At 38.6% G+C, this 17,199-nt stretch overlaps 1 protein-coding gene across 3 annotated transcripts in view; it reads left to right on the forward strand.

Moving 5' to 3' along the window:
• Nucleotides 1–17,199, forward strand: part of GPR89A (G protein-coupled receptor 89A) — a 57,527-nt gene that overhangs the window by 22,993 nt on the left and 17,335 nt on the right. For 2 of the 3 annotated variants that reach the window (XM_027618525.1, XM_027618541.1), the window contains 3 exons: nucleotides 13,548–13,657; nucleotides 15,901–15,995; nucleotides 17,076–17,168. In XM_027618525.1, coding sequence (XP_027474326.1) covers nucleotides 13,548–13,657; nucleotides 15,901–15,995; nucleotides 17,076–17,168 — 298 coding nt within the window. The remainder of the gene's footprint in view (nucleotides 1–13,547; nucleotides 13,658–15,900; nucleotides 15,996–17,075; nucleotides 17,169–17,199) is intronic. The other variant, XM_027618532.1, reaches the window with a different exon arrangement.

Genomic DNA, 17,199 nt, shown 5'->3' on the forward strand with positions numbered 1-17,199 from the left:
GTCTTCGCTTCAGGTCATGATCCCAGGGTCCTGGGATTGAGCCCTGAGCCTTCAGACTCCCCTGCTTGGCAGGGAGCCTGCTTCTCCCTCTTCCCCGCCCCCCCCCCGACTTGTGTTCTCTCTTGTGCAGGCTCCCTCTCTCTCTATCAAATAAACTCTTTCTTAAAAAAAGATAGTAAGTTACTGTCTTCATGAAGCTCATTAGTCTGCTGTCTTTTTTAAAGTTCTATTACCCAAATAAAAACAGTGACAGAGGTTTTAAATTGCATGAATGTTTCTGCATTTCATATTTTATCTTTCAACATTTTTCTATAGTAAGACCCATAGTCATGTCAAAGAAGGCTTAATATATGAGATAACAGTAGACTTTAGAATGATAAAGAGGGCCAGATTTACCAGCTCATTATTTGTCTCCTCTTCTGTACATCTGTACTAGGGTATTGATAGTAGATACATATGTTGTATATATATTTATTCTTTGCATTTTGTTCACATTCATTCTGTACAGTTTATTTTACATGAAAATGTGAATGTAGATTTAAAAAACATAACAGTGAAAGCAACATTATTCAATATCGAAAGATAATTATAAAGGAATAATACTATTTTGGGTCCCCTGATTATTCTCCCATTTACTATATTTCTTTCATTCATATGGAGAGATGAATGTAAAGTTATGACCCATGTCAAGTGTGGATGTTTTAAGATTGTATTTGTTTGAGAGAGAGAGAGCGTGTGTGTGTGTGTGCACAAGCAGGGGGGAGGGGCAGAGGAGAGGGAGAAGCAGGCTCCCTGCTGAGCAGAGAGCCCCATGTGGCTCGATCTTAGGACCCTGAGATCATGACCTGAACTGAAGGCGCGCTTAACCAACTGAGCCACCCAGGAGCCCTCCATACTGTTTTCCAGTCAACACACCAGTTTACATTCTCACCCATAGTGCATGAGGGTTTCCTTTTCTTCCACATCCTTGCCAACACTTGTTATTCTTGTCTTTTTTTATTGTATTCATTCTGACTGGCATAAGGTGATATCTCATTGTGGTTTTGATTTGCATTTACCTGATTAGTGATGTTGAGCATCTTCTCATGTATCTGTTAGCCGTCTGTATGTCTTCTTTAGAAAAATGTCTATTCAGGTCCACTCACTGCTCACTTTTAATCAGGTTGTCTTTTTGATACTGAGTTGAATAAGTTCTTTATATATTTTGGATATTAACCCCTTACTGGATACATCATTTGCAAATATCTTCTGCCATTCTGTAGGTTGTCTTTTTGTTTTATTGGTTTCCTTCACTGCAAAGGCTTTCTATTTTGATGTTGTCCCAGTAGTTTATTCTTGCTTTTGTTTCCCTCAACAGAGGAGATATATCCAGAAAAATATTTCTAAAGTTAATGTCCAAGAGATTACCACTGATGTTTTCTTCTAGGAGTTCTATGGTTTCAGGTCTCACATTTAGGTCTTAATCCATTTTGAGTTTATTTTTACATATAGTGTGAGAAAGTGGTCCAGCAGCATTCTTTGCATGTAGCTGTCAAGTTTTCCCAGTACCGTTTATTGAAGAGACCGTCTTTTCCCTCTGTATATTCTTTCTTCCTTTGTTATGGTTTGAGTATATAAGTGGGAGTTTGTTTCTGTGCTTTTATTCTGTTCCGTTGATCCATGTTGTTTTTGATTACTATAGCTTTGTAGTATATCTTGAACTCCAGGATTGTGATACCTCCAGTTTTGTTCTTCTTTCTCAAGATTGATTTGGATATCTGGGGTCTTTTATGGTTCCCACCAAATTTTAGTATAATTTGTTCTAGTTCCGTGAAAAAGGCTGTTCATATTTTGACAGGGATTGCATTGAATCTGTAGATTGCTTTGGGTGGTATGGACATTTTAATAATATAAATTCTTCCAATCAATGAACATGGAATATCTTTCCATTTGTTTGTCTTCTTTAATGTCTTTTATCAGTATTTTATAGGTTTCAAAGTACAGATCTTTTACTGCCTAGGTATTTTATTATTTTTGGTGCAGTTGTAAATGGGACTGTTTTTTCTTTCTGCAAATAGTTTTACTTCTCTCCTATGATTTTGGCTGCCTTTTATTTTTCTTGTCAGATTGTTGCAGCTAAGACTTACAGTACTATGTTGAGTAAAAGTAGTAAGAGTGGGCATCCTTGTTTTCTTCCTGATCTTAGAGGAAAAGCTCTCAGTTTTTCACCATTGAGTATGAGGTTAGCTGTGCGTTTTTCACATAGGTCCTTTTTTATGTTGAGATATGTTCCTTCTGAACCCACTTTGTTGAGCATTCTTATGATCAAATGTTGAATTTTGTCAAATGCTTTTCTATTGGGATGAATATATGGTTTTTATCCTTTGTTTTGTTGATGTGATGTATCATGTTGTTTTTGTTTATACTAAACTGCCCTTGCATCCCTGGAGTAAATCCCATTTGATTGTGGTAAATGATCCTTTTAATAGAGTGTTGAATTGAGTTTGCTAATATTTTGTTGAGTATTTTTGCATCTGTGTTCATCAGGGATATTGACCTGTAGTTTTTTTTTTTTTGTAGTGTCTTTGGTTGATTTTGGTATCAGAGTAATGCTGATTTCAGAGAATGAATTTCTTCCTCTTCTATTTTTTGGACAGTTTGAGGAGAATAGGTATTAACTCTTCTTTGAATGTTTGGTAGAATTCACCTGTGATTCCATCTGGTCTTATACTTTTGCTTATTGGGAGTTTACTGATCACTTTTGTTACTAGTAGTTGGTCTGTTCAGATTTTCTACTTCTTCCTGATTCGGTTTTAGAAGACTGTATGTTTCTAGGAATTTATCCATTTCTTCTAGGTTGTCCAGTTTGTTGGCATATATTTTTTGGTAGTAGTCTCTTCTAATTATTTGTATTTCTGTGGTGTCAGTTGTTGTTTCTTCTCTTTTATTTCTGGTTTTATTAATTTGGGTCCTGTCTCTCTCTCTTTTTTTTTTTTCCATGATGAATCTGACTAAAGGTTTATCAGTTTTGTTACCTTTTCAAAGAACCAACTCTTGGTTCATTGATCTTTCTGTTTTCTTTTTTTAGAATCTATTTCATTTTTTTCTGCCCGATCTTTATTATTTCCTTCCTTCTACTAAGCTTGGGCTTTGTTCTTTTTCTAGTTCATTTAGGTATAAGGTTAAAGTGTTTGAGATTTTTCTTATTTCTTGAGATGGGCCTGTATTGCTATAAATTTCCCTCTTAGAACTGCTTTTGTTGCATCCAAAAGATTTTGGATGATTGTTTTTCCACTTTCATTTGTCTCTATTTTTTATTTCCTCTCTGATTTCTTCATTGGCCTATTGGTTGGTTAGGAGCATATTTAGCCTCCATGTGTTTGTGTTTTTTCCAGTTGCTTTCTCATGATGATATCTTGTTTATACCACTGCAGTCAGAAGAGATGCATGATATAATTTCAGTCTTTTTTAAATTTATTGAGACTTGTTTTGTGGCCCACATGTGATCTATCCTGGAGAATGTTCCATGTCCACTTGAAAAGAATGTGTATTCAGCTCTTTTGGGGTGGAATGTTCTGTATGTATCTATTAAGTCCATCTGGTCTAGTTCAGAGATGCTGTTTCCTTATTGATTTTTTTGGCCCGGATATTCTATTCATTGATATAAGTGGGGTGTTAAAGTTCTCTACTGTTATTGTATTACTGACAATTTTCCCATTTATGTCTGTTAACATTTGTGTTATGTATTTAGATGCTCCAGTGTTGTGTGCAAAGATATTTACAGTTGTTATATCCTCTTGTTGGATTGATTTCTTTATAATTATATAATGCCCTTTGTGTCTCTTGTTAAAGTCTCTGTTATAGAGTCTGCTTTGATAAGTACTGCTACCCTGGCTTCCCCCCAGCCCCCACTTTCATTTGCATGGTATATGTTTTCCAGCCCTTCACTTTCAGTCTGTTTGTGTCTTTGGGTCAGAAGTGAGCCTCTTGTAGGTAGCATACAGATGGGTCTTGTTTTTTTTTACCCATTCAGTCATTCTGTGTCTTTTGATTGGAGCATTTAGACTATTTACATTTTAAAGTAAGTATTGATAAGTATGTACTTATTGCCATTTTATTCATTGTTTTCTGGCTATTTTTTATAGTTCTTCTGTTCGTTCCCTTGCTATTTTCTCTTGTGATTGATGACTTTCTTTAGTGTATGTTTGGCTTCCTTTCTCTTTATTTTTTGGTCATCTATTATACATTTTGGTTTTGTGGTTACCATGAAGTTCATATATAACATCCCAAGTATGGAGCAGGCTATATTAAGTTGATGATCACTTAAGTTCAAACACATTCTAAAAGAACTTTTTTTACTCCCTCCCATTATGTATATGTTGTCATGTTTTATATCTTTATATAGATTTAAAGATATATAGATATAAAGATTTATATAGATATATATACCTTTATATCATCCTTTTCTTCTACTTAGGGTTTTCTTTTCACTTAATGAAATCCCTTTACATTTCTTCTAAGGCCAACTTAGTGGTAATGAATTCCTTTAACTTTTATATGTCTGGGAAACTCTCTCCTATTCTGAATGATAACCTTGCCAGGTAGAGTATTCTTGCATGTAGGTTTTTTTCCTTTCACACTTTGAATATATTATACCATTCCTTTTTGTTCTGCAGAGTTCCTGCTGAAAAAATCAGCTGATAGCCTTATGGGGTTTCCCTTGTATATAACCATTTGTTTCTTGCTGCTTTTAAGAGTCTCTTTAGTAGTTGACATTTTAATTACAATGTGTCACGGTGTGGCGCTCCTTGGGTTCATCTTGTTTGGAATTCTTTGCTTCCTGGGCCAGGATGTCTGTTTCCTTCTCCAGGTTAGGGAAGTTTTCTGCTATTTCTTTAATTTCTGCCCCTTTCTCTCTCTCTTCTCCTGGGACCCCTGTAATGTGAGTGTTTGTTTGCTTGATGTTGTCCAAGAAATCCCTTAACCTGCCCTTATTTTTTAATTCTTTTTTGTTTTGCTGTTCAGCTTAGGTGGCTCCCATTACCCTGTCTTCTAGATCACTAATCCATTCTTTTGCATCCACTAATCTGGGTTAATTCCCTCTAGTATATTTTTCATTTCAGTTATTGTATTCCTCAACTCTGGTTCTTTTTATATTTTCTGTCTCTTTGTTGAAGTTCTCACTCAGTTCTTTTACCCTTCTTTCCAGGCTGGTGAGCACCTTTATGATCATTACTTTAAACTCTTTATCAGGCATATTGCTTATCTCCATTTCATTTATCTCCATCCGTTCTTTTTATGAGATTTTGTCTTGTTCTTTAGTTTGGAGCATGTTCCTCTGACTCCTCATTTTGCCTGGCTTTCTGTGCTTGTTCTATGAATTTGGTGGAACAGCTACTTCTCCTAAACTTGAGGGAATGCTCCTATGTATGGTCATCCTCTATGTAGACTGTGTGTGACTGGTAATTTTGGTTGACTGGCTGGAGCTGGAGCTGACATGGGTTGGGGGTCCTGGAGCACTCCATTCTGGGTCTGCCCTGGTGGGATGTTTGGAGCTGAAGTGGGTGTGGTCCAGGATGGTCCTGGGGCTCTCTGCACAGAGAGTGCCTTGGCAGGACAGCTGAAGCTAAAGTGGGTGCATGTGGCGTGGTGGGGTAGGTGTCCTGGGCCTCTCTCTGCAGAGGGCACCCTGGTAAGATAGCTGAAGCTGCAATGAGTGCAAGCCAGGGTGTCCCAGGGCATTCCATGAAGGAAGCACCCTGATGGGGTGGCTGGAGCCAAGGCTAACACAGGCCAGGATGTTTCACTCGGGGAGTGCCCTGGCAGGACGGCTAGAGTTGAAGTGGGCACAGGCCAGGATTTCCCGAGGTGCTCCACACAGTGAGTACCCTGGCAGGGTGGCTGGAGCTGGAGCTAAAGCATCCATGAGCCAGGAGGTCGCAGAGTGCTCTGTACCAGGGGGGCCCCAGCATGCCATCTGGAGCTGAACTGGTGTGGGCCTGGAGCGTTCCAGGGTGCTTTGCACCTGTGTCACCTGGTGAGATGGCTGGAGCTATAGTGACCAGGGTGTCCCAGTGTGCATCGTTTTGGGGCTCCCTTGGTGGAACAGCTGTGGCTGATGTGGTCTAGGGGCTTGGGGCTCACTGAGATGGTAATCTGACTAGGGTGCCCAGACCCTGCTCCCGTCTACACTAGCAAGGTGATGGGGGAACATAAACTGTGGTGCCTGCCAGCCCCACCCACCTGAAGGGAGTTCCAGCCGTTCCTGTGCTGTCTGGTAGGGTTCTGGAGCGGGTTCCTTTATATTCTACTTGCTCTTCTAAACCACAGCTTCTTTTCTGTGCCTCAGGGCAGACAGATCTGCTCATGATCCTTCAGTATTATTCCTTCCCCCTGCCCACCCTCCCCAACCCTGCATTTCACAGCATTGGGGGTGGGAGGTTCCCTTTAATACTGAGTCTCCATCTGTTTTGTTGTTCTCTATGTGGTCTCTCTATCTTTTGTTGTGCAGAAGCTGTTCAGTCAGCCCTCAGTTATTCTTCAGGAGGAATTGCTCTATAAATAGGTGTAGATTTGGTGTGTCTATGGAGGAGGTAAGTTCAGGGTCTTCCTACATCACCATCTGTGATCTTTTCCTTGGATGTGTGCTTTTAAGCCATTTTGTCATAATGGTTAGGAATTCCTTTCCCATGGTTAGGAATTGGCCTTGATCCATACATGTATCCCTGTAGGTTTTGTCTAGTCAGAATCTGGGATGGTGTGTGGTCCTGCAGTAGATCTTATTAATTTGAGTGGCTCTCAGAAGAGTCAGCCTCCCAACTTGGCCTGATTAGCGCAGCAGTGGAACTAACAGGGCAGATAGACAGCTAACATGACAACACTGGGGCCCTTGAGATTCATACTAGAAAAACTGTTTTCACAAACACTCATAGTTGGAGAGTAGTGGCCAGAAAACCATTTTTTAATTTAACAGCAGAGGGCCGTATTGAGATGGCATACAAGAAAAATAACATGTTATGTACAAGAGTTAATGGTTGAAAATTGCAGGAAAGAGGCACACTGTGTTCCCACTTGGAACACTATAGAGAAGATGAGGTTTATAGTATTTGAAAAACCTAGTTTAGTTAGTATGAACATGCTGGTTTAGTGGTCAAAGCCTTCAGCTTTTTTCAGGTTGAGAGAATTAAGTCATCTTAATTCAGGTTACATTGTTTTGTTTTTCTGTTGACTTAGATATTAAAGCTTTTATTTTGGTAATCTGTGATATAGCTGGAATATAGTCTGTGTTCACAAACATTATTAATACAATTTTGAAGTTGTGGTTTTGTGGAAGATAGAAAATACAGCTATGCAACTACACCATGGTATAATGAAAAGAACTTAAAACTAGACAGTCACTTTATAATAAGCATGTTAAGTGATCTTGAGCAAATACTAGACTGTCTTAGTTTCCTCATAAAATGATGGGGTTGACTAAAGGGTCTCTAGGATTCCTTTCAGGCCATAAATTCTGAATTTATAATTTTTCAGTTTGTGACTTGCACAAAAACTAGAGTATTATAACATGTAGAAGTTTAATGCAAGCTATTACTATGAAGAAAAAAATCTTAACCTGTACTCTACAGTTGGGGTTTTGGGGGTTTTGTTGTTTTTGTTTTTGTTTTTTAGGTTCTCTTTTGAAAATTTGTAGGGATAAAGAAAAAAAATACACTCACTGGTAAAATTTTAGCACCAGCCATAACTGCCCTCAAACTATGGTACTGTCAAGAGTTTAACTAATTCCTTCTACAGAAAACCATAAAAACTAGAAAAATTATAAAAAAAAAATTCAGGCACTGAACAAAGTACTGGAAAATGAACAGAGACATAAAATTTTGAGAAGAGTATCAGATTACTTCATGTTTGCAGCTTTCTTGCCTGGAGTTGCTCTTTTACCACTGCCTGCTCTCCTAGCACCCACTCAGACATAAATTTCCAGTTATTCTGATTTGAACTTAGAAGTGAAATTTTGGAGGCAAAAGAGGTGCAGAAGTACTAAGATAATAGAATCTAAGTATAAACTGAATCCCTGCCTCATCACAAAACAATGCATTTGCAGAGTAAATGCCTGAGAGCCTGAGAAAAAGTAGGGAGAAACTAGAAGGGGGTCTCTCCTTGAAAGACATAATTACCTCTTATTGTGATTTGCAAGTGTGTTGTGCCTTTGGTTGAGCGCATTGCCTGAACTATGTGTAAGATGGGCACAGAGCTCAAATGACAGAAAGTGAAATTCTTACTGGCTTGAGGTGTCACAAGGTAGACCTGAGGAGTGGCAAAGCATTTAGATATTTTGAGAGATCTCTAGAAACAAAGGGACCAGAAAAAGGATAAGCCTTAAAAATCTGACTATAAAATCTGTTCACATTCTTTGTTGACCTTGGACCTGCTCAGGCTCAGCAGAGACCATCAGAGTCAGGCTGAAGAGAGAGCAGCTGGATGCTGAAAAACTAAGCAAAGACATTAGCTGCTCCATATGGTAGGTACGACAGTTTCACAATTTGAGCCCAGGAAAGTTGCCTGCTTAATAGAACAACAACAACAAAGTCCTCAGAAAAACAAAACAGATTTCGAAGTACTGCAACATAATATATACGGTGTTAAGTTTTCCGCCAAAACTTACTAGACATACAAAGAAATGGGGCCATGCAATCCATATTCAAGATAAAAAGCAGTTAATGGACACAGCTTCAAGTGGGCCCAAATAATAGATTTAGCAAACAGACTTAAAAGCAGCTGTTATATATTCTAAGAAATGAAGGTAAGCATAATATTAGTGAACAGATAAAGCATCCTAAAGAGAAATGGAAACTTTATTTTTAAAAGAAAACAAAAAGAAACTCAAAAGTTAAAAAGTACAGTAACTGAAATGAAAATTTTACTAGTTAGATTTAGCAGAAATTGAGATAGTAGAAAAAAACGAATCAAGTTGAAGATAGATCAATAGAAATTATTCGGTTTAAAGAATAGAGAGAGAAAAGACTGGAAAAAATGTACAGTGTCTCAGTATAAAACAGTATCAAACAGTTCCACATGGAGTTGCGGAGTCCTAAAGAGTGAGAAAGGGGCAAAAAAGTACTTAAAGAAATAATGGCCAGAAACTTCCCAAATTTGGTGGAAAACGTTAATTTCCAGATCCAAAAAGCCTAAAGAACCCCAACTCGATAAACACAAAACTACACCAAGTTTCATATAGTCAAACTGCGAAGAGATGAAGGTAAAGAAAAAATCTTGAAAGCAGCAAGAGAAGAATGCTACATACAGGGGAACCATGCAAACTAATGGTTGCTTAACAAGGTTGCAGGGTACAAAATAAACATACAGAGATAAATTGTATTTCTTTATACTGGCAATTAGATACAATATCAACTACAATACAATACCAATTACAGTCACTGGAAAAATGAAAGATATAAATCTAACAAAACATGTACAGGACTTACATGCTGAAAACTATAAAATGCTGATGAAAGAAACCAAGTATCTAAATAGGCATAACATGTTTATAGATTGGAAGGCTCAGAATAGTAGAGATGTTAATTCTCTCCACATTGATACACAGGTTTAACATATATCCCAACAAGACTTTTTGAAGATCTACACAAAATGATTCTGATATATAGAAAGACAAAAGTACCAGACTAGCTAAAACAGTTTTGAAAAAGAATAAAATGGAAAGAATCAGTCTGATTGCAAAACCTTATACAGCTATACTAATCAAGACTGTATGATATTGGCAGAGGTATAGACGTATCCATGGAACAAAGTAGAGAACTCAGACCAACACAGGTATGCCCAACTAATTTTTTACAAAGATGCAAGAACATTTCAATGGAGAAAAGGGAGCTTTTTCAACAAATGATGCTGGAGCAATTTGACATCCATAGATTTTTTTCAAAAAAATGAAGCTCAATATAAAGCTCACATCTTATACAAAACTTAACTCAAACTAAAACTCTACAACTTAGGGGGAAAAAACATAGGAAATCATAGGAGGGATCTAGGGCTAGGCAGAGTTCTTAGACTTGACACCAAAAGCGTACTTTATAAAAGGGAAAATTAATAAATTGGACTTCATCCAAAGTCAAAACCTCTGCTCTGGGAAAGACATTGCTCAGGGGATGAAAAGACAAATTACACACTGGGAAAAAATATTTGCAAACCACATATCTGAAAAAAAAAACAAACTAAAATACATAGACTTTCAAAACATAGAATTAAAAAAAAAAAAGTCCAATTAGAAAATGGGCAAAAGGGGCACCTGGGTGGCTCAGTTGGTTAAGCAGCTGTGGCTCGAGTCATGATCCTGGAGTCCTGGGATGGAGCCCCACGTCGGGCTCCCTGCTTAGCAGGGAGTCTGCTTCTCCCTCTGACCCTCCTGCCTCTTGTGCTCTAGAGAAAGAGAGAGAGAGAGAAAGAAAGGAAAAAGAAAAAGAAAGCAAAAGAGGGATGCCTGGGTGGCTCAGTCGGTTAAGCGTCTGCCTTTGGCTCAGGTCATGATCCCGGGGTCCTGGGATCCCGCTTCGGGCTCCCTGCTCAGCGCAGAGCCTGCTTCTCCCCTGCCTGCAGCTCCTTCTGCTTGTGCTTGCTTTCTCCCCTTCTCTGTGTGTGTGTCAAATAAATAAATAAAATCTTAAAAATCTTAAAAAATCTTAAAAAAAAAAGAAAGAAAATGGCCAAAAGACATGCAGATATTTCATTGTAGAGTATATACAGATGGCAGTTGAGTACATGAAAAGATGTTTTAACATCATAAGCCATTAGAGAAATGCAATTAAAACCACAAGATAACCGTGTATGAGAATGGCTAAAATAAATAAGTGACACCAAATTCTAGTAAGGACGCAGACACTGGATCACTTATACACTGCTGGTTAAAATGTAGTAATAGTAATTCTGGATCCCATTTAGCAGTTTCTTTAAAAATTAAACCCGTAACGCCCACACAACCCAGTGAATTGCATTCCTGGGCATTTATCCCAAAGAAATGAAGACTTATGTTCACACAAAACTTGTACACTAATGTTTATAGCAGTGTTATTCATAGTAGCCAAAAATGGAAATAAGCCAGATATCCTTTAATGAATGAATGGTTAAAGTGTGGCACATCCATACCACAGAATACTACTGAGTAACCAAAAGGAATGAACTATCAATAAAACAGCCTGGAAGACCCTCCAGAAAATTATGCTGAGTGAAAAAAGCCAATCCACAAAGGTTACATACTATATGATTCTATTTATGTAACATTTTTGAAATGACAAAATGGAAATGGAAAACAAATTTGTGGTGGCTGGGTGGTTAAAGAGGAGTTGGAGGTGAGAGGAGGGAAGTGGGCTATACGAGGGCAACATGAGGGATTCTTGTAGTGATGGAAATGTTCTGTATCTTGACTCTTATCAGTGTCAGTACCCTGGTTGTGATACTGTATTATAAATTTGCAAGATGTTTCCATTGGGAAAAGCTGGGTGAAGGGTACATAGGATCTCTCTATTTTTTTATAACCACGTGTGAATCTACAGTTATCTCAAAATGTTTAATTAAAAAAGAAAAGTGATTGCTGAATTCCCACCTTTCTGGTTTCCATCAGAAAACCGTAGAATGGCATATTTAAACCACAGTAGACCTTTTCCAGCCTCTTGACTTGCAAGCCACCACCAAACCTCAGCTGCATGCGTATGTTTTTCCAGACTATGAGTTTTTTAGTGGCATTCAGCTGATAATGAATAGATAATTTCTTGATCTGGACTACCCTTGTTATAAAGAGGCAGTAGGGATGATGATCACAGTGGGGGTGGTGATGATAGTGACAAAAAGAAGTTCAAGATAAAAGTTGCTGACTTCTCTAGTACCTCATACTATTTTTTTCTTTTTTACCACATCTCAGGAAGTTTGATATTGTTACTGTTTCTTTTGAAAATATACATTTATTTTTCATCTGCAACTTATTTGATAAGAGCAAAATTGATTTAGAGCTAAGTGATAAGTAAAAGTGAAAGTAAGTTGTTTAAAACAAGGCCATGCTTGCTGTGTGCAGACAACCCTCACTTCTAGTGGTTGTACCTCTCTGCCTGTTACGGGGCCATGATACAGTGTCAGTCACCTTTACACAGTCACCCATTTCCACTCCATAGCCAGTCATCGTGTTTGTTGTGCTGAGACTTTTTTGAAAACTAAGGATAATAGAAATGGCTGTCTGTGTATTCTCTCTCCCCAAGGCCTGTCCTTTAATCCAGCATGGTAAACTGAAGTGAACTTTTCAATAAGTGAGATAGAACCTCTTCCTTCTTCACACACTTGTGCCAGCTTTTCCACCTATGACCACCTATGAAAATGGGAAAACTAAGGGTTAGGAGTCTTGCCAAGTCAAAATCTCCCTAGGTCTGAGCCTCTTCTTAGTGGTTAATTACATCTTCCAACAACGCTGAGTTACAGTGAATGTATGTAATTAAAGAAAAAGACAGCTAAAGCTTGGAGCTATATTTCATTCACTCAGTATCCAGGCAGAGGTCATTTAGGGAGGAAGCAGTTAAGTCAGCATGGCCCCATACACCTAATATTCTTAGTGTTAATATCATTTTAACCAGTGGCTTAAAGAATTAGCCCATAGAAATACTATTTGGCACCACTGGTACCATCAACTGTAAATATTAATGCTGCTTCTTCCTCCTTACCATTTCTGTCTCTTGTCACCCAAAAGTCTCCATCTTCTTTTCAATTTTTCTTTAGTCCTACTACTCTATCTCTGTTACACTTACCCTGGTTTATTTTAGACCGGTAGGCCTTGGCCTGTTATACCCTTCAAGTAACCGTTTATGTACAAGTGATCTTCCTCTTCCTTGCAAGGGCCCTGTCCTCAACACCACTGTGGTAGGCTGGACCATGCCCACATCTGTTGCTGAGGCAGTGAGTTCTCCATAGACTGAGAGGACAAGAGGAAGGAATCGTGGTCAGTTTCTTGTTGACTTAGTCAATAGTGGGGGCGGGGGGGTTGGAGTTAGAGAATGATGTCTTAGAAGAGGCTAGGTTTATGTGATCTTGCTGGGTTTATTTTTTGTTCTTTTGTCTGCATTTGAAAAGGAAGGGAAAACATTTTTTTAGTTCCTACCCTGACCCTGGTCCTTTAGGTGTGTTAACTGTTTTGTCCTTAAATGATAACGGTAATAATAATTAATATATGTGTGGTGCTTTATAGTTGGTAACAAGAGTTCTTATATATGATTTCAGTGATCTTCACACCCATCGGAGATGAGTAAGTAGAAACTCTGAAGTCTCACAGCTTCTCAGAGCCGGTCTCCACATTTACTGTCTTCTCCAAATTCTGTGTTCCTTTGCCTAGGCCACGTTGCTTCTTGGGAGTGTAGAGTTTCCCTTCGGTTGTAAGCCGTAGAAAAGCGGGACTCCAGAGTTTGCATTCTTTCCTGAACAGCTCAGCAAAGGAAAGAGGTAGTTATGAGACTAGAAGGTGGATGAGAACAGACCATGAGGGTCCAAGCTCCCTTGCTGAGGTTTTATCTTTTGTTTCATTTCAGGATGGCGATGACACGGAGAACTATGTTCCAGAAGGGGGAGGTGCATAACAAACCGTCAGGATTCTGGGGAATGATAAAAAGTGTTACCACTTCAGCACCAGGAAGTGAAAGTATCCTTTATGACTCTGCTTGATTCTTTTTCTCAACTCTGGACCAAGGCCAGAAGACAAAAGTAGTATCGGGATGGACTGCATCAGAGTCCAGCTGGCCAGGGCTAGGCTTAGGAAATACAGAGTCATCTTTCCAACACCCCTAAAAGATCATAAAACCATTGTCCTTGAGCTGAAGAAGTCCTAAAAATCACTCTTTCCATTTTACAGATGAGAAAATAGACCCAGAGCGGTTAAGTCACACTGTGGCTTGTGGCAAAGATAGGACCTCCTCTTAGTTCTTTCCACTACACTCTTCTATTTCCTGGGTCTGACCAAGCAGCATGAAACACAGTGGCTCCCTAAAATGAATGGTTTGTATATGTAGGGGATGGTAAGGGCCTATTTCTAAAGCAGTCAGTATTTCTAAACAAATTTTAAGCAGCACTGTATCTTCAGTGACTTTTGGTTTAAAGAATCAAGGAGACTGGGTTAATGGATTGTTCTTGGCCCAGCCTTGCAGTGTTAAACTGATGCCCACATTGAGTAACAAAATCTCTTTGTGCTACCAGACTATTAAGTCAAAACTTAGGGGGCCTGAAGTGAGATAGCATATTCCTGCTTCTTTCTCTGGCCTGAGGAAGTACAAATTCCCTTTTGCTTCAACTCGAGGAAAAGGATGTTATCTGTTCTTGCTATGAATTGGGGCATATCTTTCTGGTGTCAAATGTAGGTAAAAATTAGATCAAAGAAAGGCAGGATGACATGACCACGAGAGAGGAAAAAAAGGATTACATTGAATTCATTTAATCCAGAAACATTTATTTCATGTCTCCTATTTCCAGGCAGTCCTAGGGGCTAAAATGATGAACAGAGTGTACTCTCTCTCCTCAAGAAGCTGACTAATCATGGGCGAGGGGGACATGGAACTAGTTAAGCCCTGTTGTTTGACTGCCTGGACCATGAGAGTAGCAGCCACTTTGAGGAAGGAGCTGAAGGGCACTTGGTAATTTGAGTACTACAGGCATACCCCAGAGATGTTACAGGTTTGGTTCCAGAACATCACGCAAAAGCAGGTATCACAATGAAGCGAGTCAGATGGATATTTTGGTTTCCCGGTACCTATAAAAGTTATGTTTATACTGTATCCTATTGAGTGTGCAAGAGCATTCTTAAAAAAAACCAGTATAAAAAGTGCTAACCATCATCTGAACTTTCAGTGAGTGGTAATTTTACTGATCACAAATCCCCATAACAAATATAATAATAATAGTGATGATGATGAAAAAGTTTGAGATAAGGTGAGAATTACCAAAATGTGATACACAGACACAAATAGCACTGGTAGACTTGCCCAACGCAGGATGGCCACAACCTCCAGTTTGTTTAACAACAACAAAAAAATCTGCAGAGTACGACAGAATGAGATGTGCCTGTAGTGAGAAAAATCAGAGTAGGGAGGATGTGGATCAAAGTGAATCTTCGAGCTTGGGCTATCTTCACTATTTTTATTACTTAAAAGTCCATAAAAGCCAAAGTTTAGGTTTAAGCTATCTTAGTGATCATAAGTCAAGTCAGTAAAAGTATCAGGATTATTTCACTTCTCTGAGCCCCTGTCTCCTAAATGGAGAAAATAATAGGACCTCAGTAAGTTCTTGGAAAGTAGCATAGTGTAATGGAAAGAACAGGCCTTGGAGGAAGGCAGATCTGACTTGGCATCTACACCTGTTAGCTGTGTGACTTCAAGCAATTTACTTGACTCTGGGCTTTGCTTTCCTTATCTGCAAAATGGGACTGTTAGGAGAATAATAGAAGATAATGTCTCTAAAGAACTAAAAAGTCATGTTTATAAATCCCAGCCTGTATTGGAACTCCATAGTGTTAGTTCCCTTTCCTAATGTTACATTTATTCAGATAATTTAGGGGAAAACTATGCTGTATTATAGGTGTTTTACTATGTAACTACTTGAGATTTCAAAATTATATTTGGCTTTAACTAGATCAAAGAAAAGCAACAACGAACAAAACCATCTGCTGAGCCACTTGAACTAGCGAGTGGTAGGTGTTTGATAATGGAGACGCTTTTACACACCTGTGTTGGAGGTTGGGAAAATTGCTCTAAAAGAGTACTTTTGTTCATGAAGCAGGAAACTGAATATATAGGCAGTTCCTAGGATCTACCATAGGAAAAACTAAAAGCATATGCTTTCTTCATCGCTATTTCTTGAAACTTCTATGTGATTTAAGCCTTGATGCCCATTTTGTGCCAGATCTTACTCTTATTCAACAGGAAGTGGATGCTTTGGAAGAACTAAGCAGGCAGCTTTTTCTGGAAACAGCTGATCTATATGCTACCAAGGTACAAGGCAAGGAAATGGAAGTGTGGTTTTTACCAGTATGATTGAAGAAAGAACAAGACTAAATAGCTTTTTAGTGTCCTCTATGGCCAAGCAGTGCAAGAAAGACCTCATAGCTCCAGTATCAGCCATGAAGCTTTAGGAGTCTGCGTTCTTCATGACATTGCTCCTACCCCCAGCAGAATTCTTACTCAATAACAGAAATTAGTGGGATATTTGAGAGGTTTTTCAACTGCGGAAGGTGGCACACACCACTTCTACTGATTCAGGGTCAAGATGGTAGCTCCTCTGCTTTTTATTCCCTTATAAATTAGTAATATTGTGAGAGCAGTGCCATGATCTAGCCATGTTTTAAAAGATCCAGATCAAGGGGCACCTGTGTGGCTCAGTTGCTTGAGTGTCCGACTCTTGATTTTGGCTCAGGTCATGATCTCAGTGTCATGAGATTTAGCACTGTGTCAGGCTCTGCACTGGGTATAGAGCCTGCTCAAGATTCTCTTTCCCTTTCCCCCTGCCCCTCCCCCTGCAAAGCCCCCTCCCCCAGGTCTCTTTCTCTTAAAAAAAAAAAAAAAGAAAGAAAGGATCCAGATCAAGAAGTGACCTAACTATGAGAAGTAACTTTCCTATTTGCACCTAAAATACAATATAATTTAAAAGCAAAATCTATTAGTTAAGTTCATTCAAACTATTTTTATCCTTTTCAAGGATCACTTCATAGGAGTAGCCATATAGGGTAGAGGTTAACATAGGCTTTGAAGACAGACCTGAGCCTAAATTCCTGTGACCTTGGGCAAGTTATCTAACCCCTGTTAAGTCTCAGTTTTCTCATGTGTACAATTAAGATAATAGAACATGTAAGAGTTGTTATAAAAATTAAAGTAGATAATGTATGTAAGGTGTTTATCCCAATTTCAGGCTTAAAGTAAGCATTCAATAAATGTTGCCCCCTAGTATTATTTTAAGATTAATATCACTTGTGGGTCTTTCACTCCAGCAATTTCATAGAGGCTGGAATGTTTTGGTTGAATATAAGTTTACATTTTGCTGAGACTAACTATATTTTGTTGTTTGTTTTCCCTCAGGAGAGAATAGAATACTCCAAAACTTTCAAGGGGAAATACTTTAATTTTCTGGGTTACTTTTTCTCTATTTACTGTGTTTGGAAAATTTTCATGGTAAGTATATTAGTTTTAACTGTCAGGGTTT

Source organism: Zalophus californianus, chromosome 4 (assembly GCF_009762305.2).
Source record: "Zalophus californianus isolate mZalCal1 chromosome 4, mZalCal1.pri.v2, whole genome shotgun sequence".
Classification (NCBI taxonomy): domain Eukaryota; kingdom Metazoa; phylum Chordata; class Mammalia; order Carnivora; family Otariidae; genus Zalophus; species Zalophus californianus.